Genomic DNA, 23,816 nt, shown 5'->3' on the forward strand with positions numbered 1-23,816 from the left:
TTTGCCTGACATTTTAGCTTAGGGTAATCAGAGATTGCCTGTAACATTTTGTCACTGAAATACTTTCATCTGGATCTCCCATTTCATTTTCTCTGAAGGCCTTTAATTTTGCTCAGTTGCTATTTAAGCTCAAAGCCCTGTATTCCAATCTTCTCATGTAATATGCCCAAGTTAACAGGAACAACTATTTAATATGTACCACTTTTAAGTAGCAATTCTAAACTCTGACACTTAATTCCATTTCTTGAAACTTAAAAGGAAAGGGAACAATGTTCCCACTTAAAGTAACTAGAAGTCATCATCTTCAAACTCTCTCTTTTTTCATAATCTTTATTGCTTTGAAATTGGCAGAAGTCCAAAAGACTGGCAAAGGAATTTATTTTTCTTTTCAAGATTATTCTTTTCATTTTCTTCTTCTGAACATCCACTAGGTAAATCAGGCATAATAGATTTAAAATTTTATAATGCATTTCAAATTGACTGCTTTCATCACAATCAAGCCAAAATAAGAAGGCTGTAATGAAAACAACAAATATTAATAGTCTTTTGATTTTCACTTCCTTTAACAGTATTAGTTATGTTATACTCTAAGGATTATGAAGAATAAATTACAGAAGAGATTATGTGATTAGTTATTAATTCTTTCCCTGCAGGATTGAGAACCGAAGATGTTATAATATTTCTTCATTACAGAGATATGCACTTCTCCAGTAATGTAATCAATTCTCATTGAGGCATGGTAATGAAGGGTAGGCATGAAGCTGAAAAATGAATCTGACAGTTGTCTTCAAATCTCTTTTTAGCCAAATGTTTCAAAATTTCTCCCAGCCCAGACCCTTTATTAGAGTTTATAACATCAATCAGAATTAATAGTGTGATTTCGGGGGGGGGGGGGGTAAATTCACATTTTCTGGTCAGCTTTCTAGACCTGAATTATGGAGTGCAATCTTGTTCTGCATTCATCACTCCGTGGCATCCCAAATCCTATGGCCTGGATTAGGTACCTTTCTTACAGCTAGATTATATAGCCATCAGGTGGTAAATTGGCTGTTTCTATTAAAATGATCCAAACATAAACATTTGTCTGAGTTTTCTATTACTAAAATATATTTATACTCATTTATCTATTAAAATTGCATTTTTATTGAGTAAACCTTCTCTAAAAGACACACACTTGCTGATTGCTAGTCCATTTACTTAGCTTGTCTTTGTGCATGGATGCATGCTAAGTCGCTTCAGTCATTTCCAACTCTTTATGACCCTACAGACTATAGCTCCCAAGGTTCCTCTGCACATGGGATTCTCCAGGCAAGAATACTGGAGTGGGTTGCCATGCCCTCCTCCAGGGGATCTTCCTGACCCAGAGATCAAACCTAAGTCTCTCGCATTACAAGCAGATTTTTACCAAGTGAGCCACCAGAGAATGCGTATCACAATATCTTTTATGAAAAATTAGATCATAAGTATTGTTTCAGGGGAATTCCACTTTTTATTCCCATTATCAAACTGATAGTATCATGTTACAGAAAAGGTTATTTCAAATCACACATTTCAGCCAGAAATCTGTCAATTTTTTGAAAAAATTTTTGAAAAAAATATAAAATATTAGATATTTGTGTGAGAGTCTAAACCTCCTTCTTCTATTAAAAATCACTTTCTCTGGGGGACATGTCAATAAGTGGTAGAATTCAGAAACACTAAACAGTACAGAAAATAGAGAAGGACAAAACTAATAGAACAAGGAACTGGAGAACAAGTTCAATGACAAAACGACAAAACTAAACCCAGTAGTTGATTTTTTACATGAAAGTTCAACACACTTGTATAATCATGAAAAAGTTGGCCTTCTAATTTTAAAGCTTCACCTGAGATTTCTCCCTGTATAAAGTGAATCAGGAGGTGAGGACAATTTATTTAACGAAATAAATATTGGTACTAACCTTAATATGTCTGATATCAATATGTGGTTTACATATACTATGGTACTCATATAATTTCATGAGATATATATATATGATGTATATATATATACTGTATAACACTATATATGATATACTATATATATGATATATATATATATCTGTACATCTCAGTGATTGTTAGACTATTAATGGTCAAATACGTTTTGATTGTTTCTATGAAACTTACACTACACCTGTGTATAAAGTTAATGACCTTAGCTTCAGTCCTGTTGTGTGAAAATGGACAGATTTGGGTGACACTGTGCACTTGAGTGGCACGTGTAATGGTTGACCTTCCACTTCTGAAGGCTTTGTGAAATTCTTAGTCTTCTCAATCTGCTCAATTTTATTTCAGGTAAGCGATTTTTCAAACATACAAAGGATCACAAAGGTAAGCACAGTATTAAAATGAGTCCCAGTCTTCCATTTGCACATTGGTGTCTCCTGGACCAAGCCACCAAAATTTGAACACACCATGAAACCACAACACACAAACAAACAAACAAACAAAGCAAAATGTTTTCAATCAAATTTTTCTTGGTGGGTTAATAAAAAAAATCTTAACCTCTGAAGTTTTTCTTTACTTATTTAAATAATTTTGCCCATTAGTTATTTCTGAAAGTGTACATGAAGACATATGATAGAATTACCTAAAATTGCTATTTAATGAGCAGTGGATTTAATTTATTAATATGCAAATAGAAGCAGAGTTCCCAACAAGCAAAGGTGCTTGTTCGATGTGCTGAAAAATGACAAAACAAACAAAAAAGTTATGGTACTTGTTTGCAAAGAATTAATAGTTTTGTCTGTGGGCAAGACATGCAAATAACTAATCCTACTGCTCTACTCACCATAAGCACCATCTTGTGAACAAGACAACGTTGCCACACATCCTTTTAGAGAATTATTTAATGCATAGAAATAAATCATAAGACATATTAGAATTAATCTAACATTTAAAAGCTATTCTGGGAAGAAGATCTTAACATTATGAATTAAATCGAAACTTAATCTCATTCTCAATATATACTGAAAGCTTCCTAAAGACAATATACAGGATTTGAAAGAAAAAAAAAAAAAACCTATTAAAAAGACATTTTGTTAAGTAACACAATTTATGTTATGCCATTTTCAGGATATGAATTTTTGTTTCAGTATTTTTGAAAACTTGTCTTGAGAGTCCCTTGGACTGCAAGGAGATCCAATCAGTCCATCCTAAAGGAAACCAGTCCTGAATATTCATTGGAAGGACTGATGCTGAGGCTGAAACTCCAATACTTTGACCACCTGATGTGAAGAGCTGACTCATTTGAAAAGACCCTGTTGCTGGGAAAGATTGAAGGCAGGAGGAGAAGGGGATGACAGAGGATGAGATGGTTGGATGACATCACCAACTCAATGGATATGAGTTTGGGTAAACTCTGGGAGTTGGTGATGGACAAGCAGGCCTGGCGTGCTGTAGTCCATGGGGTCACAAAGAGTTGGACACAACTTGCGCGACTGAACTGAACTGAACTGAAGAATATGTCTAGTTGCTTAGGATTCAGAATCTAGGAAATTTACATAAATATCCCTTCACTAATGCAAACACTTGTGTTTCTTTTTGCAAAGCCTGTTTTCCCTATGACCTGACACGACAATGTCAGGTCTCAAACTTCACTATCCCTGCATCCTCTGATCTCTCAGCACTGAAGATAAATCAGCACTTTTCCTGACTTTTTGTATTTTGACTCATTAAATGTCTATGGTTATGGTTTCCAGGGAAATGAAGCAGTATAGTCTATGCCTGAGATATAACAGAAATTTAACAAATGTTTGTGCTTATTGGGAATGATGAGGATCCTAAAGGGAAATCTATACACTTTCTCTAAGATGATCAGGAGGAATCAGAACAATGATTTATCAAACAGAAATCTAGTCAACCTGCCAAGGGATGCATTTGCCCCACATTCTGCTTATTTTAAAGTTAATTTTTAACTTGCAAACATTCTGGTTGTGAGTCAACAGAGACCTCATTTCATACAAAGATGAAGATATTGATCTTAAAACCCGGAGAACATTTCTTTTGTATCTGCTCACCAATTCTTAGCAGACCCCAGGATTAAACTCAGTCTGCCCTTCACCTTTGTCGTCAGGAACCATAACATGTTGGACTCTGGAGACAGACAGCTCCTATACATTTCACAGAAACCCAACAGAAAATGCTCATCCCAACCTGTCTGTTCATCTAGCGATTAGCAAATGAGCTGAAACCGCTTTTGTGACCGTTATGGAATAACTCCTAATAGTACCATCTTGGATAAGGAAATGGCAGCCCACTCCAGTGTTCTTGCCTGGAGAATCCCAGGGATGGGGGAGCCTGGTGGGCTGCCGTCTATGGCGTCACACAGAGTCGGACACGGCTGAAGCGACTTAGCAGCAGCAGCAGCAGTACCATCTTATGTTGTTGTTTTGTTGTTAAGTCATGTCTGACTCTTTTGCATCCCCATGGACTGTAAACTGCCAGGCTCCTCTGTCCATGGGATTTCCCAGGCAAGATTACTGGAATGCATTGCCATTTCCTTCTCCAGGGGATCTTCCTGAACCTGGGATCAAACTCACGTCTCCTGCATTGGCAAACAGATTCTTTACCACTGAGCCACCTGGGAAGTCCATGCTATCTTAACACAGGATGATAACCAGTCCCTAGCTGTCAATTAAAAATGCATTTAGAAAGCTGTCTCTTTTATTTTTTGTTTATCTTTAAGTTGTCTTGTCAAAGTCGAGCTTTTAAGAAATCAAAAATTATTTAGTATGCGATTTTAACACACATTTTTATTTTTGAAATAACACGTACAGAATAGGGCTCATCAGATTTGAAAAAATAGCCTCAGCAGGCAAGAAGGAAATGAAAAAGCCATATAATCACACTATAGGATACTGACTTTCAAGTTTATTATTTGATACCAGGCCATCTCTTGATGTGAGTTTCACGTATTCTACTTAGCCATGTTCTGCTCAAAAATGTCTTAACAGTAAACCTTCAGAACACTTTTCAGGTGCTGATTAATTCCCTATAAGAATGGAGAAATCAATATTTGCTACTCTGAGGGCTGTCTGCAGGCCAGCTGAGCTGGTTTCAGCTGTGAGCTTGTTAGAAATGTAGAATTTCAGGTCCCACCCAAGGCTTTGTGATTCAGAATGCACATTTTCTAGGATACTTCCAGGTGATTCACGTGCCCATCACAGTTTGGGAATTGTGGACATGTGCGACCCTCTTCCTTAATTTCATTTTCCTCCTTTCTCCCATAAATCTGCTATTACGTACAACCCCCAGAGTCTGGTCAGTGATGCTGAAGAAGTACATGAGGGCAGTGGGCAGCTATGGACCACAAATGCCATGTGTACGTGGTCAGAACCTGAATTCAGCAGCTACTGGCTCACTGCTTGCTCACATGACTGGACAACACATCATTCATCTTTGGGTACAGAAACATTTTTTAGATATATCTGTACTTGCAGTCTGATCTCTGTGCAGAAAATAGCCATATTTTTCTGAAAGACTTCTGATCAGCATAAAAGGGCTTTTATAGTGGATTACATCAGAGAGATAGCACCCAAGGGATCCCCGGTGAGTCTTAGCTTGGGCAAGGTGCAACTTTTCTGTGAAACAAGGCTTACTTAATATTTCTTAAAAATGCTCTGTTTCCAAAGAATAGTCTCACGATCAACAGTCAATATTAAGCATGGAAAAAGTACTGCCGCTGCTGCTAAGTCACTTCAGTAGTGTCCGACTCTGCAACCCCATAGCCCACCAGGCTCCCCCATCCCTGGGATTCTCCAGGCAAGAACACTGGAGTGGGTTGCCATTTCCTTCTCCAATGCATGAAAGTGAAAAGTGAAAGTGAAGTCGCTCAGTCGAGTCTGACTCTTCGCGACCCCATGGACTGCAGCCTACCAGGCTCCTCCATCCATGGGATTTTCCAGGCAAGAGTACAAAGCTGTATTTGGGTCTAGACCATGTTTGAGTTTCATTACCTCTGTGCTGGGCTAAAACATTCCTGCACACAATCCACTTCACTGCAGGTACACGTGAGAAGGACCCCTGATCTCAGGTCACTAAGCGATGGAAGGCAGGTTAGCGGTCCTCAGCCAGGAGATGGAGACAAGTAGACACTAAGGTGTCTGCTGGCCCTGGAGCAACACATTCAGGTCTCACAGCTCCTTCCAACAGAACCTACCAGATGGCTCTTCCCTAACCCCCCAACTTTTCACCCTTTTATTTCTGCCATATCCTGTGATCGGTTGTTTTTGGAGGATGCAATCATATTCTCTGGTAAGAACAAATATGCCTGCTCAGTCAATCAATCAGTCGAGTCTGACTCTTTGGTGACCTCATGAACTGTAGCCCCACCAGGCTCCTCTGTCCATGGGATTCTCCAGGCAAGAACACTGGAGTGGGTTGCCATTTCCTTCTCCAGGGGATCTTCCTGATCGAGGGATCGAACCCATCTCTCCTGCATTAGCAGGTAGATTCTTTAACTGAGCTACCTGGGAAGCCCAAGAACAAATATCCTCTACCTTAAATGACAATTTGAAAATAAAACATATTTCAGAAAAACAAAATATTTCTACACTTTACTCTTTAAAGTGCTTAGCTCCAGGACTGGGGGGACTTAATTTGAACAGCTACTCTATGTTTCTCTATTCTTATAGAGGGACATTGGCGAGAAACATGCACTGACTTATGACCTTATAGAAATTCTCTGAAAGTACAAGACAGCAATCAGTTTTTCTTTTTCTTACACAGGCATGTTCTTATTTTAAAATCAGTTTCTAGGTAAAACTATATGACATATCTCAAAATGTTCTGACTACAAAGAGCCTTGAAAACACACATGTAGCTCATTCTAAAAGGAAAGCCACACAATTATACTATAAGAAAGAGCCTTTTAAAAAAATCAGGAAGTGCTTTAGCTACATGTTAATGATTCTTTGCTACTTTCTAAAGGAATAGAAACTTTTAAGCAAGAGTTTGCAGAAGAAAGTTTCATCTGGCAATAATATGTACCTTATTGAGAAATAAGAGTTGACAAAAGGCGTCCTTGTTTATAAAGACTTCAGTTTTGATAGGATTACATTGACTCCCATTAAGCACTTGACCCAATTTGGTAAAGCAACAGAGACATTTCCTACCATAAAATAGAAGAAATTAGATATCAGGATTATATAAGACAATGAGACATAGCTGAAAAGAATCAAGATGGTTTGTCTTTTTTCCAACCAATAGTTTCTATATCTGCTGGGCTACCATATCTCAAATATTAGAAGCCCATTAAGTCACTAATTTGCCTTGTTTACTGATTTTAAGATATGCCTTGCTAAGAAGCAAGGAGCATGAAGGAAAATAAGATATTTTGCATATTTTCAATAACTTTTCTTCATGAAGTCTCAAAAACCCTAATATTACCCCTAAATAGATAGCTAGACTATTTTTTCAGTTTAAAGGCATTCTAGAATAAAAATTATTTTTTATATTGCAATACATTCACTTTGTAACATTGGAGAAATAGTATCACATTGTGGCCAAATGTTCCTCTAATTATATTTTATAAGAATCTTTGCTAAATGTTGAAATGTATGTCAGAAAAAGACAGCCAGTATATTATCTTCAGAACAGGTCAGTACGCTCTTTGAATGGCAGAGGTAAGTTGTTGAGTATACTATGACTGCATAATGCAAACTGTTTTCACTGACTTGAGTTCAGCCTATCTGGGATTTCTGTCAACATATTTTTAGTGATTTTGATGAGATCATTATGATCATTTAGTAATTCCAGTCAAAAATTACAAATCAACTGTTTATACACCAATTTTTCTAGGTCTGTCTGTTGAACTGAATTAGAACTGGTTCCAGGTATTAAAGATTCTTACTTATGTTGCTAATTCATTAAAGTACCCACATAACATCGAGTATATATTTATATATATACTTTACAGTTCAGCATGCATAACTTAAGGAGTGTGTAACATTTAGAATTATTATTTTCCACATCTTAATAATGTCCTAGAATAGCATTATACCACACTGGAAATGCATTTATGAATAATTTTAGGACATTCTATTTTTACTAAAGTAAGTAAAAATAAAAGTGCCGTATGATCCAGAACTCCTACGCCTAGGAGTATATCCAAATAAAATGAAACCAGTATTGTATCAGAAAGTGGGCTTCAGCTCCTTGCCGCTCAAAAGTCTATAAAGAGGCAAGTCTGGTGGAAAGGAAAGTTGGAAAGTTTGCTTTATTTTGGATGCTGGCAACTGGAGGATGGGGTAGGGTGGACTCCTGCCCAAAGGCCAACTCCCCCTCCACTGACAGTCGGGGCTAGAGCTCCTAGAGCTGGAGGAAGGGAACTACATGTCGCAACAGCACCGTCAGCTCTGACAGTTATCCTGAAATTGGTCACGTGGTGGTCTGGCCAGCATCATCTTGATTGCTTTAAGTACAGTTCTTCTTCAGCCCCAAGGCCAGTTTGTTCCCATATCTTTAAGGTCAGTTCTCGGAACTGCAGCAGCTTATGTCATGGCTACAGGCTGGTCATCATGCTGTTAACATCTTCCACCTGGTGGGGGTTTTAGTCTCTACAAGTCAGCTCACAGGAGGTGGCTCAGAATAGAGTCTATGTCCCATGAAGAGGAATTAAAGGTCCTTGACTATGCTCAATGATGAATCCATTATTATATGGTCTCCTTTGACTGTTTTCCTTCATTTCTGCATTTTCTCACTTCTCCGATTATGTTTTGCCTGAAGTCTTTCCACAGACAAAAGGCAGGCTGAGGACTGAGGTGGGGGAGGACCACAGCATCCTGCTACATTTCTGATTCTCTCAGCACCCCGCGTTCATGCAGCGTTACTCACAGTAGCCAACACATGAAAACAACGTAAGTGTCCTTCAACCAATGAATGGATAAAGAAAATGAGGTATTTATACTCAAGGGAATATCACCCAGCAATAAAAAGAAAGAAATACTGCCCCTTGTGACAGACAAAATGGATGAATCTGGAGGACTTTATGCTAAAGGGAAATTAAGTCAGACAGAGAAAGACAAAACTATACGATATATGTGGAATCTTAAAAAAAAAAACAGCAACAAAACAAAACTGATTTTATAGGAACAGAACAGAATGGTAGTTGCCAGGGGCTGGGGGGAGGAGGGAATGAGGGGCTATAGGTCAAAGGGCACACATTTTCAGATATAAGATGAGAAGGTTAGAGCATAAAATCATAGCATGGTGACTCTAGTTAATAATATGGTACTGTATACTTAAAAGTTGCTGAAAATAGATCTTAAGCCTTCTCATCACATAAATGACAGAGGAATCTATGTTAACTATGGGAAGTGATGGACCTATTATCTTCATCGTGGTTATCAGTCCTTCATGTATATGCATATGCAATCATCTCTTTAAATACATACAATTGTATTTGTCAATTATTCCTTTATAAATTTAAAATAAAAATAATGCATACATATTTATGTTTCAGTTCAGTTCAGTCGCTCAGTTGTGTCTGACTCCTTGCGACCCCATGAATTGCAGCACGCCATGCCTCCCTGTCCATCACCAACTCCCGGAGTTCACTCAAACTCATGTCCATCGAGTTGGTGATGCCATCCAGCCATCTCATCCTCTGTCGTCCCCTTCTCCTCCTACCCCTAATCCCTCCCAGCATCAGAGTCTTTTCCAATGAGTCAACTCTTTGCATGAGGTGGCCAAAGTATTGGAGTTTCAGCTTTAGCATCCAGTATGTATATGGCTTCACATTCAATATTATGAAATATATAGCATATTTTATTGATCACATATTTATCTGGGATAAAATCATAAATATTATCCATTAAGTTAAATAAGCAAGAAAAGATGATATCACAAGCTAAAGATGGTTTTCAATGAAGGGTTCTACACAAAGAAAACAAATGTAAGGTCTGTTATAGATAAATACTGAGGACAAATGAAAGGAAGGGTTCTTGAATTTTCCTTGTCTCCCCCACTCCCCTTTTTTAACAATAGAATACTTTCCTCTTGGTCTCTATGTGACCATCTGTCTACTCCAGGGTGACTGTGGGTGTTAAACTAGATGCTGCATCCTAGATAAAGAAAGCAGTGTGCTAACACATAACAGATGCTCAATCAACAACAGATATTTTTATTGTCCATGGGGACAGTATGAGAGTAGAGAGTTTGCCGTTGTAATAGTAACAACTATAGTTACTAGTAGCATGGAAATGAAAGAAAAAAGGTAATCCCTGTGATAACCAGAAAGCATTTTCACTTTTAAATTTTAGTTATATTCTTCAAGTCTTTCTCAGCATGTTTATGAGCTAAAATTCCATCACAAAGAGATAACCTAAATGTCTCCTTATAGACAGAACAATGATTTAGTAAGTGAAAAATAATGTTGATGTTCCATTGGTAGATCAATCTGCTACTTTTCACAATTACTAACTTGCTTATAAAAATAATCTCAAATTTAAATTTAAACCCAACTTGGTTTTTTTTTCCCAGTATAGAAGGATACTTACTGCTCCAATTCCATAATCAAATCAACTATATAGACTGAGGTTTATTTTTTTAATATAATTTAAGCATTTTTGTTACCACATAGCAAAGAGGTTTGGTTTTACTCCCCTCAAAGAGATTTGCATTTGCCAAACCAAATGCTTATAGCCTAACATTTAAGAATTGCTTAATAGAGCTGTTATTTAAAGATGTATGGATGTGTGAGGCATTGTTACTTAATTAGTACCTCCAAACTGGTCTAATTATCAGTCTAAGCTCACATTTCTTTCACAGACCTAGAGTCCTTTGCTACTTAGGTCTGCACACAAATCTATATTCTCTATGAGGGAAGGCTAGAGTTGTGCTTACTTTGACAACAAGATATTGTGAAATTGATGCAGTTCTAGCATAAGAGAATAAGAGTTAACAATTTCCACTGTGCTTAACTCATAAAATAGTTACATGATATGGGGGCTCTGTAAATTGTTTCTTAACAAAGTTCAGTACATCTGACCAGCCTGTTGTTGAAGCAAAGTACTTCATTTTCAGAGAATATTCTTGGGAGGGGAATACATTGGGGGTTATTTTATTTTATTTTGTACGTTAAGTACAAACCAGTTGGCTCAGAATTTTTTTTCATCATATTTTACTACCATACAAAACATCTTTTCTCAGGTAATAATATGCAATTTCGGTTTCTCTTTGCTTCCTTCGCATCTATTTTGGCTGCACTGATGTGAAGTAGTTTTATCTCCAGTGCTCAGGGATGAGACCCCGGCAGTTCTAATCAGGGAAGAGGAGCCCCGCCAGAGCCTATGGAAACCGAGGCCTTGAACACCCGCTACCTGCAAAGACCCACGTTATGGGCTGGAACCAGAACCCTGGATGAATTCTTCAAACGACAGAGGGTTAGGCGTGAAGTCTGGAGGAATAAGACAGACTTCCATTCTGTTCTGAACTGCATTGGCCCACTTAACAGTTTATTCCTGAACAGCCTATCAGCAAAGGCATACGAAGCAAGTCAGAGGACGGAGATTTTTTTTTTTAACGACATTTTTAGAGGTCGGGTTATAAAGAGAGTGTCCATTTAGATACTGTTTAAGGGTGGCATGGGCTCCACAGCCCAGTGGTCCTGGCAAAGGTTATGAAGACAACGATAAGCGACGATAATCTGACTGCGGCTTAAATCACCCTGGCAGAGTTGTTGGAACAGATGATCTGCCAAAGCAAGGTTGCGGCTCCACCTTCTCAGGGGCTGGGCATTGCAGGATGACCGGAGAGATCGATTCCTATCGCTACATTTTTGCAGAGGCCCGGGCTGCTTTGTGGGGGTCCAGGAAGAGCTCCGCATACCTCATCCTTGTCCCCACCGTCCCCGACCCCGCGGCAGGGAGGCCCCGGCGCCCATAGGTGGCGCCCCGCGTCCGTGCTTGCGCTTCTTGCCCGCCCGCGCTCAGGGCGCAGCTCCGAAACCCTGCGCGTCTCCCCAGGTCGTTAGAGCTGAGAGCAGGGGTTTTCATAAAGAAGCGCTGGTGCCAGAGCGCGCCGACAGGTCCAGAGGAGCAGACACGGAAACCCAGGCGGAGGCGCCTCTAATCCTTGCCCAGACCTGGCAGTTGCCACACTGGAGCTTCTAGAACCACAGCTTCTGCATCACTAAGATATTCCAAGATCTTTCTCTTCATCCCAGTCCTCATTTTTTCTTTTTCTTTTTTTCTTAAAGAAAACTGCTTTACGCATTAATTATGAAAGTGATTGCGCTATTCAGGATTAAGACTTGGAGGGGATTTGGAAAAGAAGAGCAACAATCGAAAACAAGAGGAGCGGCCAGCGCTTTGGAGGTTGCCTAATTGTTTGAAAGCGAGACGTCTGGGAAGATTGCGCGCTGGGTGTTTGGGTGAGAGCGGGACCTGGCGGTGCGGGGTCGGCGGGGTGCGGGCGCAGGTGCCCAGGCCGGGAGGAGGCGGCGCGCGCGGGGATGTGTGGAGGCGGGAGAAGCGGCTGGGACCGAGGGGATCGGTGGAAAGAGGCAGCTGCGGGCACCCGGGCGGTGCGGGCCCGGTGCTGGCGCCGGGCTGAGCGGACGCGGAAGGTACCGGTGCGGACCGCGGGGCGGTCGCGGGGTGGGGCGCGGCGCGGGGCTAGCGGGTGCAGGGCGCCGGCCGGTCCGGGGTGGGGCGCCGGCCGGCGCGGGAAAGCGGCGCGGCGCGGCGCGGCGCGGCGGGGCGGGGCGGTTATTGGCCGCGCGCAGGGAGAAGGGTCGCGCTCGGTGTCTCCTCCCGCCAGCTCCGGCTCGTCTTCTCCGAGCAGAAAAACTTGGCGGACAGCGGAGCTCGCTCGTCATGGATGTTCCAGGTAACCCGACCCGACCTGCCCTCCGCGATCCGCGCGTTCACCGCATCCGTGCGTCCGTTTCCACGAGGACGGTCGCGGGTCTGCGTCTGGGCGGGGAGAGCGGGAGAGCTGCTGGAAACCGTCCTGTTCAGGGGCTGAGGAGGGAGGCTGCCCGTGGAGAAACAACTTGTCTCTTCTTAGAAAGATTGTTTGGACAGCCGGAGGAGTTGTTCGGCGGCTGTGGGCGGCGAGCTGAGAGGTTTCTTTGCTTTTTTTTTTTTTTGGTTTCTCAACTGGATATTGAAATGATCTGCCTAGTTTAGTGGGGGAAGATGGGGCCCGATGGAAAGTGCGAACAGGCGCGTAAGTTGGCAGAGAGCGGCAAGGGCTGCCTCCTGGCCGGGAGAGGAGCCCCTGGAGTCTGGAAACAAAAGCTGCAGAGAAGCCGAGCTTGGGGTTCCCACCGCCGGAAACCTCCGGTCCTGCGCCAGAGAGGGGGATGCGAGGGGCTTCTCCGGAGCGGCTCGCAGCCGACAGCCGGGACGTGGGAAGCGGTTGCTTGGTTTTAGGATATCCCTGTCTTTGGGCTTTTTGTTTTTGTTCTTTTTCTCCTGTCTTAATCTTATTATTCACCCTAAGGAGCTTCCTGGGGACTTGTTCTTTGGGTGGAAAACGGCTGAGACCTTGTGTAAATGTATTGCTTAAAAAAACAAAAACAAAAAAAACTCTAGGTTGGAGAAATAGAGGATGGAATGGAAAGCAGAGAAGAGAAAAAGGGTTCTTGGTGTGGCTTAAAAAAAATGCTGCTGAAAATAGAGCGGTTAAGGCTCAGTGGATTTTTCCGTTGCCTGCGTCTTGAGTCCCCCTCTGCCACGGGCTGAATGGGCCGGGGGTGGCGCGGAGCGCGTCCCTGAGGGTCCCCGACCTTGTCATTATTGATGAGGCCCTGCGGCATGGCGAGCCCCGTCCCCGACCGCACCCCCGGCGCGCGCCCCTCCCCGGGAGCCTCCAGGGTTGCCCCGGCCGGGGCGCCCGTCCTTTCTCGGGACCTGTTGTGCAAGTTGGGGAGGGGGTAGCAGTGCAAGGGGCCCAGAGGGTTGCCTCCGGGAGGGGCCCCGAGCGCCGCCTGAACTGCTCCCCGCACCTCCTTCCAACGCAGCTTCACCCCCCGTCTCGGGGTTTGGCTTCTCTGCCCTGACAGGTCCGCTGGCGCTCTCCTTCTAAGGACCACCCTGGCCTTGACCATCAGAGCGGGGGACCGAGGCCAGAGGAGGCTCGCCCTGGCCCCGCGCATTCGCGCGCGCCCTCCTGCTCTCCGCGCGCCCGCAGCCCGGATGCCGGCGCCCGGCCGGGGCCCCCGGGGGCCGCCGCAGACCATGCCCGGGCGCCGGGGGGCGCTGCGCGAGCCGGCCGGCTGCGGCTCGGGCCTGGGGGCGGCGCTGGCTCTGCTGCTGCTGCTGCTGCCCGCCGGCTGCCCGGTGAGGGCGCAGAACGACACGGAGCCCATCGTGCTGGAGGGCAAGTGCCTGGTGGTGTGCGACTCCAGCCCGTCTGCGGACGGCGCCGTCACCTCCTCGCTGGGCATCTCGGTGCGCTCCGGCAGCGCCAAGGTGGCCTTCTCCGCCACGCGGAGCACAAACCACGAGCCGTCCGAGATGAGCAACCGCACCATGACCATCTACTTCGATCAGGTCAGCGCGCGGACCTGCCCTCGCCTCCCGCCGGGCGCGTGGCTGGGTGGCCGGCTTCCCAGACGCGGAGCTCCAGGCTCTCCCCTCCCCTCTGCCCTGCCTTTCTCCCTTCTCCCGTGAGCTCTCCTTCTCACACTGTCGCTGCTCAATAACTCATCAGCTCGGTTGGCACTCGGATGACCGATAGTCCTGTGGAGCTGGGCGTCCCGCTGAGCTAAGAGAGCTGATGGACATTTCCAAAGAGAAACCGGTTTTCGGTGGAGCTGGGGCCGTCCTTGGGGGGGGTGGGCTCCTGTCCCCCTCGCTGGCCACTTAGAGACCGAGTACATTTAAACTCTCCTCGCTAACCCCCGGGTGGGGAGGCGGGGGGGCGGTTCTCCGAAGGTCTCAGCCTAGGCTCAGAGAAGTACCTACTGTTTATTTCGGAATGCATCCTAGAGAGGATGCTTAACTTCAAGAGAAATAAGTGGGGAAGAGTGTGGGGAAATAGCAGCCATGGTTGTACAGAAACAGAACGAAACATAGTGTGATTATATAAAATGCGATCTGTGGCAAATGCAGTATATACAACGTAACATGTAAACGCAGCAGGTCAGTATCAAATATGGAATCAATGGAATTGCCTTAGCCACCCAGCTCCCAGTCCCTTCAAAACAGAAGGGCCCCTGATGTGATCAGGTCTTGGCAGCCCCTTCTCTGGGTCACTGCTGCCCAGGATTAAAGGTCCTCACCTTCCCCTCTCTCCCTACCTTGGTTTTTGTTGTTTTTCAGGAACAAACAGGTTTCCAAACTTTGCCTAATCATCCCATTCATTTGGCCACAACTCCTCCCTCCTGGAGTTCCGGCCTCACTGAGCACACTTGTTTGAGTCCCTTTCTTTCTGGTAACCAGCTTGCTGACCTGGGTGAGGACCCAACTGCACAGACCAACACCTCATTTTATGCCAATGTCTTCATTTGCTTTAATCCTTGTTAAGGATTATGTATTTGAAATTTGGAGAGGTGTGTACAAAGGGATGTCTCTCTTTAATCTGTTTTTTTTTTATGAGACATGCATGTGTTTATTTTAATTATGTCCAAAAGCGACTGAACTGAACTGAAAGCAGACAGTGAATTAGTTTCCACAGTGTTTTTATAATACATCGTCCTTTCATTTGGGTGTTAAGAAAACTCTGTGATGTACATGGCGTAAGCAGTAGTAGGATTTTCATTTTATAGATGAGCCAACTATGACAGGGCAGATGAAATGATGTCATGCACCAGTTAGGGAGGAATTGAAACCGGCTTTTCTGGGGCTGGTGGGTGTTCGTTCCTCTACAGCAGGGCCTTGAATTTGCCAGTTTCCTGAATTAGACATGGAGGTGAGAGAGTTGAGGTCATTGAGTTGGGAGCAGCACCAAGGGCTTGGAGGAGGAGGCTTGGTTCTTTGAGACTTGTAAGGCAGACGGGACACAGCCTCAGAGGGAGGAGGACTTGTATCTTGAAGCTCCCCATCTTTAACAACAGCGCCCGAGTGTCTCTGAGCCCTGCAGTCAAGGAGGGGCTCAAGTGTGTTCAGAGCTCCTTGAAGAAGTTGATGTGGCGCCTTCCCCAGCCCTCCCAGCCTTCCCAGTGGCGTGGCTCTGGGAGCCGCGTGTGATCCATCTGTGATGAGTGTGTAGGAAATAACAGCCAAGGGTATGGTTCGAATTTGTGTTTTGAACAGATGACAGGGTCTCTAATCTAGGGCTCTGCTGTTGTTGCGGGCTCTGTGTTTTAAAAACTGAGAACACGAGGCGGGGCCATTTTATAATTTTAACTGGGTTGTGCATTTGTGGGTGAGGAGGGGTGGGGTCCAGACAGGGATGAACCTTGAACATCTGACAGGGAAATCTGTTCGTAAAGGGGGACCTTCTGCTCCAGTCACTCCCATCCATCTTTTATTGGAGAAATAGCATCTGGAGGGTCACGTGATATCATGTCTCGTGGCTCACTTTGTCATTGTTCTTGCTCTTTGTGGAATTTGAGCTGAGGGTGTCAGGCTGCCTTTCTCTCCCCTCTCCGGGTGGTTACTGATGCTTCTGAGCATGAGGTCACAGCCCAGCTTAGGGACTAGACACCTCACATGGGAGAAAGTGAGGGGAGATGGGCACAGCCAGTGTTTGGACTGTGGTCATTCACCCAGCAGTGTTTATTGAACACCTACCTGCTGTGTGCTGCCAGGGGCGGTGCCTGGGGCTGGGAGACAAAACCTCACACCATCCCTTCCCTCCAGAAGCACACAGAGCTCATCCCAAGCTTTATCTGATGGAATTTAACTCAGGTAATGGGCCTTTTACTTCACCATCCTTTCTCTTCCCACTCAGGGCAGAGCTCTGTTTTGGTCCAAGCTTCTCATTCAGGTCCCCAGAATCCCACAAACCTCGAACAGTCTCAGTTTACAGATCATCTGCTTACCAGACTGTCTTTTGTGTTATCTTTCTTCCCCACCCCACAACAGCCACCATGTGTAGCCATTGTTGTCAACACATAAATATACTACACTCTGCAGAGAGACAGCCTTCTAAAGTACCATCCATTAGGAAATCAATTCCTGCTGCAGGATGTTTAATTGGGGGCTTCTTGCTTCCTGGGGGGTGAGGGGTACCGGGTCCCTGAGCACGTGCTGCTGGAAGTCCTGCAGCTCTTAAAGGGACTGCTGGGGGTGGTCTGTTGAGTCTGATAGAAACACACTGAGGAGGGGCTTGCTATGTGTGTGTCCTATTCCTTCTTCTTTTCCAGGTCTTAGTAAATATTGGCAACCATTTTGATCTCGCCTCCAGTATATTTGTAGCCCCGAGAAAAGGGATATATAGCTTCAGCTTCCACGTGGTCAAAGTGTACAACAGACAGACCATCCAGGTGGGTCACTTGGACAGCTGGACCCTCCTGGCTTTGGACAAATAGTCACACCTTCTATGAGATAGGGAGGGTCAGGGAGGGGGCCTGGCGGGGTTCTGGGGAACAGTTCAGTCCTCTGGGTCAGCTCCCCTGGACGTGCGGCTCTGTGCCCAGGGTAGGGGGTGGGTGAGACGAGAAGAAGCGGATGGGATTGGGGTCCATTGTGATCGGCTGAGCTCTGCCCTCTGCCTTGTAGGTCAGTCTAATGCAGAACGGCTACCCGGTGATCTCGGCGTTCGCCGGAGACCAGGACGTCACCAGAGAAGCGGCCAGCAACGGCGTCCTGCTGCTGATGGAGAGAGAGGACAAAGTCCACCTCAAACTGGAGAGGGGCAACCTTATGGGGGGCTGGAAGTACTCCACGTTCTCGGGCTTCTTGGTTTTCCCGCTATAAACGCAGAGCCTCCCCTGGACGGTGGGGACACGGCTGTCTGGACCTAGGAACCCACCCTTCCTAACCCCCCGAACTTGCTGGAACAGGACAACTTGTTTCCATCCTCCTCCATCGGACTGTGGTGACAGAAGAGCGGCTTCCTTCAGAACCTCCAGCATTTTCTCTGAATATTGACCATTCCTCGGCGACCCGGCCCCTAATGGATTTTAGACAACACGGTCTTAAGGAGAAATGAAATGATCGATCTGAGCAATTTGTACCTGTGATTGTAAAGTCAATACGGGATTTCATTGTCGGGACCATTGACTTTTCCTCTGTTGTTTGTACGTGGTATTGTTAGCCCCGTGGGAGAGGTGCCGCAGACCCCGGGATGGATCGCAGGCTGCTGGCTGGGCTCAAAGCAAGAGCCCCGCTGCTCACTGCCCACACGACAGCCCTTGAAACTTGTTCTCTGTGTGTCTGTTCAGCCTTAAGAAAAAGAATGGCTTCACTTTCATGCTGTATTTCCCCCACCCCTGGTGGATGGGAGTCCTCGGGAGGGGGAAGGGGACATTGTATCAAGAAGTGCTTTATCCGGAGAAGCAAATTTTGCACGATTGGACTGCAGCTTTTGTTTTGTATTGTTTGTGTATGTGTGTGTGTGGGTTTTCTTTCCCCCATCCCCCCCAAGAAGCTTTACTTTTCTTCACACACACAGCTCCTCCTCCTCACCCCTGCTTTTATCTTTTGTGCCGGGGTGGGGAGAGAAAAATGTGTGTTGGATTTCTGGAGGAGACCAAACAACACAAAACAAAAAAATAACTCTGTATTTTGGATGAGACCAAACGGAAGGTAGAGCGAAGTGAAAATGACAGACAGACACTTCTGCTTATTCTTTAAAAGAGACTCTCTCAGAGACACTTTTGGAAGTACCAACCTGGATTTTTTTTTTTTTTTTTTTTTATGTTTTGGAATACTTTTAAGAGACGGATGTTGCTGGGTGGCCTGGATCATGTCAGATGAGAACGGAAGCTATGATGACCAAGTTCCCAATCACGTGGTCTCTTTGCCAAGCGCAACTGGGTCTTCCTGGCAGCGTGTTTTTGCCCCTTTGGCTCCACGTCCGGGTGAGCACACCACGGTCAGGTGCCTCAGAGTCAACGGGACCAACTAGTTCTTCCCCCTCAGGATCCTCTTCTGATCTGCGCAGGCAGAGGGTGGGGACACTCCGCAAGCACCTGGCGGGGAAGCCGCATGAAAATCACAGTGGTTGAAGGTTATTGACAGAGGCTCCCTAGAAGCAGTTTCCCAAATTCTCGTTGTTTGGCACCTGATACAACAATATTATTTAAACACAGCTGAGAGCTGACGGGTGCAGGATTCCTTCGCCAAGGAAATGGCACTGATCCCAAAGCAATCGAAGAGACCTCAAACCGGATGTTAATTTGTCCTTTGTGTAACAATGTAACCAAAATATTGATGATAAAAAGTCATAATTTAAGATTCCGAATAAATGGGTTTGATGTCTGGCTTGCTGTCTCCCTCCAGCTCAACCTCCCAACTCTCAAAATGCGTGTAAGGAAAGGCCAAGGTTCAGGAGCATGGGGAATCAAACCCATACTGTTTACACTTTAGAAAATACACAGAAGAACACACACTAACTTATGTGTATCTTGCTGGGGTCCAGATGGATAGTGCATCCTTAAATATCTATTTTTCACACAGAAAAGTTTAGGAGGAGGCATTAAGTGACAAAGGCTTCCTTGGTGGCTCAGATGCTAAAGAATCCGCCTGCAGTGTGAGAGACCAGGGATCGATCCCTGGCTTGGGAAGATCCCTAGAGAAGGGAATGGCAACCCACTCCAGTAGTATTGCCTGGAGAATTTCATGGATGAAGGAGCCTGGCAGACTACAGTCCATGGGGTTGGAAAGTGACTTAACACTTTCAAATTCTAACAGTATTAGGTAAAAAAGACAGCATTAAAAAGATGTTATGGATATCAATCTGCTTCTATCACATTTAATCTTCAGTGTAGTACAAGGTCCAATCTAATATTTCAATCAGAGAGAACAGATATACAAGAAACTCATTTGAAGATTGCATCAGTTGTTTGTAAGATGTGGATGAAGGTGGGATTCATTTTCAATTATACATGAAAAAATACAGTTGGGCTAGCCATAACTGAAGAAAGAATATAACAGGATGCAGAATTTGATTTGAATAAAAATGCTGTTACATTGTGTAAGAGGAAAAAACAACAAAAAACATCAACCAAAAAGCATTTGGGGTATTTTGGCTCTTTGAATAGAAGACGTAATTCTGACTAGAGCATTGTTTATTAATGCTGGTAATACACACAGCAGGATGGTAGCAAAGATTTTCCTCTGTTTTCTAGCCCTCAGTTATTTAGTCCTCTTTCCTTCATTTCCTAACCTTCTGTTCAGTTTTAAACAAAGAGCAGACAGCCCTCAGTAGGAGTCAGCACACTGCTACAGCACGTCAGAGACTGAAATATATACGAGGAGTTGTTATTTTTATTGCTCACTAATTTGTAATAGACATTTCTTCATAGTTATAAATTTATTATAGGTTGTCATTTGGGTATACTGCCTAATAAATAAGTTATTAAATTGATCTATCTAAAAATAAGTATATTTCAGGAGTTGATTTTATATTAGGAAGGAAAGCTTCAGTGTTTTTTTGTTTGTTTGTTTTGTTTTGAGATGGATGCCAAAAGGTACATTAGGAAGAAGCCAGGACAGTAGAGTTTCTGAAGGTGTTGATCGTCTGCTGCTCCTGCCAAGTTTCTGTTTGGCTGAGGACTGTTGAGGGACATGAAGTTCCTGTGTATAGTCTACAAAAACATGTAGGTCAGATCACAATTTGAAATGTATCTTCAATTGGAAAAAAGGGATGTCTATAATATTTGCAGCCTGATTTGAGCCACCCCATCTCTGAGCTGGTTTTCCCATCTGGAGAGTGAAGTCATCACCTCTGCACCCTCTCCCCTCCCCCCAAGGTTATGTGAGGATCAGAAAGAAATGTCACAACCATAGGGGACCATGATAGAAAGAGGTATTAGACTGGAGGGACGGTGTTTCTGGTAAGTCAGATTTTCCAACATGCAATTTATGAAAAATATATATAAAACGACCACTCAACAGGAGGACACTTGAATATGAGAAGTTTCCATATTCTCAAGAGCCTTTTAAAATTACAGCACTATATTGAAGTCTAATTTGATTTTTTAAAAGGATGACAATAGGAGCATATTAAAATCTATATATTTTCATATTAATTTCAGTTCTTAGTTATGTCATTTATCTTTTGTGGCTCAAGTCAAGCTTTCTATTCAAATATGTAGTCAATATTTTATACAAATACACAATTAACATTTTAACACAAGTAAAAAATGAAGTTCCAGTATTACAGCATTATAATAATAAGTTACTCTAGTTGATAAATGTTAATGCTCTTAAACTGTAAATGTTTTTTAAGACAATACTATTTTTTAACTTAAATTCTAATTTGAAATAGAATCCTGAAGATTCAACTTTAGGGCCTGAGAAATAGTTTAATATCTATACTTCCTTAGCTTTAGTTGCATTCTTAGATTTTTGTAATATATATTAATGTATAATGAGATTATTTCCATTTTTAAAGGTTGTACTTACTGTAGGTGCCCAGAGTAAAAGTGATACAAACATTGACTATTGGCACGAAAGCTCATGGGATCCTGTAGAGATTACATAGATTTACTTGTTTGGAAAAAAATATTTTAAGCAAAATCTCATTATTTCATGCATCAGAAGAGTTAGAAAACATGTACAAAGCAAACCAAATCTTTGAATCCTTATTTTGTTTGTAATGTTTCCTTGAAAATCACCTTATCAAGGAAATTGCTATCAATTCACACATACAGTAACTATTATATGTATATGGTTTGCCTGTAAATACATGAACGTATACAGCTGATATTTAGTATAGTGATATAAAATAAACTACATACATTGGCTACATTTTACTGGAATCTAGACATATGTGAGTGAAAATTTGATGAATCACTTTATACAAGCCAAACAAAAACATGGATTGTTCCAGCATGCCTCGTGTACCAAAAGAGCTAAGAGTGTTCTGTCAATTTATGACCCCATAATTTTACAGTCTTTTATAAGGAAATAAATATTGCAATAAGATAATGTTGCTGTAAATGAATAGTTAATATTTCTACAGGGTAGGAAGCATATAACAATCTACTGCATAGATGCGCTAGAATGAAAGGCTCTATTACATTATATTTTAGGTGATGTAAATAAATTATGGAACTCCTAGAAGCAAGTTACACTGAATCACTCTAAAGGCTTTACTGTGCACTCTGTGAAATCACTTGTAAAAAATGTGAAACTAGATTAACCATAGAACTATGATGAGTTTTTGTCCTTTTGCCTTGCTTATGTAGGAGTTTACTTGTCATTGGGACTTTATTTCTAAAGCTAGCACTTTGCTACTAAAATGGGATATTACACACACTAAAATTTAAGATCAGAGCCTATAAATTCTCATGAGATTCTTAAAATTAATTTTCTTGACATTTAAGGAGCAAGCACTGAAGTGAGTTAAAATACAATTTCCAATTTGGTTTTATGGCTTTTCAATTTTTGATTCTTTTTTTTTTTTTTGATTGATAACACTCTGAAGACATTAACGGATGATGGTCACATGTCACCTGTCAAATCTGTTTATGTATTTGCCTAGATTTTTAAAGCATAATTTTCACAGATTGATTTCACGAAAAGTATGTTTATTGCTTTTGCAATGGAGGGCTACAATTCACTCAATTTAGATATTTTAACAGGCTATATGTTACACAGCTGTCCCTGATGTGGTTGGTAAGATTCAGCCTTCATGTACCCCCTGGAAAAAAGAAAAAAATAGTCTTCTCAAAATTCCTTTAAACCCAATGAATGTGATCTTTTGAAAAAACTGATATGTGTATGTCTGTATAATAACATTATACCAGAACATGAATTCTAAGTAAATGAGCTTTCCTTCCATTCCCAAACCCAGTAGGGTAACTTGAAATTTGTAAGGGCAGAAGCCACGTGGTTTTACCTCCTACAGATAATAGGGGCTCTGTTTTATCTTCCTAAGTGGATTTTGCTGTGGGTTTCCATCACCAGAATCACTTCAGTGTCTATAGCATCATAAATCATCATCTTCATCAGCTCGCCCACATACACTCTTTGTGTAGGGTAAATGAGCTCCTTGACAACTTAATTTGGAAAAGAAATCTTCATTCCCTTTTCTTAATGCCTACAGCAGGACTCCCCAGGGTCAGAATGCCGCTTTGCACTGGCTCAATTGGAACAGGATGGAAGCTACTTATTAATGAGCCACTCCAGTCTTGCAACCTGACTAGCACTGCCTTAACGTGGAATATCGTTCCTTCACATTCTTCAGGAACATGGATTTCTACATTCGTTTTAGGTGGTGGAAAAAAATTCCTTGTTGTTGAATGTTCACATATTTGCAGGATTTGAATATTTTGTCTAAGTATTATCTCATTCATTTGAAAATAATTATATCAATCCCTTGAGCATCCCAGGTGACTCAGATGGTAAAGAATCCACCTGTCAATTCAGGAGATCTGGGTTCAATACCTGGGTAGGGAAGATACCTTGGAGAAGGGAATGTCTACCCACACCAGTATTCTTGCCTGGAGAATCCCATGGACAGAGGAGTCTGGCGGGCTATGGTTCATGGGGTCGCAAATAGTCAAACACGACGGAGTGACTAAGCACCTGTGTATCAATCTGTTACTATTTCAAGTCCAGTGGGCTGCAGAGCATTCTCATATCTCCTTGGTTTTGTATTATAAAGAGCATTTATTGTGATTCTAGTGCATTGTTGTTATAGAACTGACTCGAGAATAATGTCTAAAGTAGAACTAAATCAACTGAAAAATTTGGGCAAATTCTCCTTATTACTAAAGGTCCTCATTT

At 42.9% G+C, this 23,816-nt stretch overlaps 1 protein-coding gene across 1 annotated transcript; it reads left to right on the plus strand.

Annotated features, from left to right (window-relative positions):
• Positions 1 to 12,843: 12,843 nt before the first annotated feature.
• On the plus strand, positions 12,844 to 17,834 carry CBLN2 (cerebellin 2 precursor). The gene is given in 5 exon segments (XM_052660538.1): positions 12,844 to 12,852; positions 14,033 to 14,067; positions 14,069 to 14,522; positions 17,282 to 17,401; positions 17,637 to 17,834. Coding segments are annotated over 5 exon segments (816 nt in total).
• The last annotated feature ends 5,982 nt before the right edge of the window (positions 17,835 to 23,816 follow it).

The sequence above is a fragment of the Budorcas taxicolor genome, chromosome 22 (assembly GCF_023091745.1).
Source record: "Budorcas taxicolor isolate Tak-1 chromosome 22, Takin1.1, whole genome shotgun sequence".
Taxonomy (NCBI): Eukaryota; Metazoa; Chordata; class Mammalia; order Artiodactyla; family Bovidae; genus Budorcas; species Budorcas taxicolor.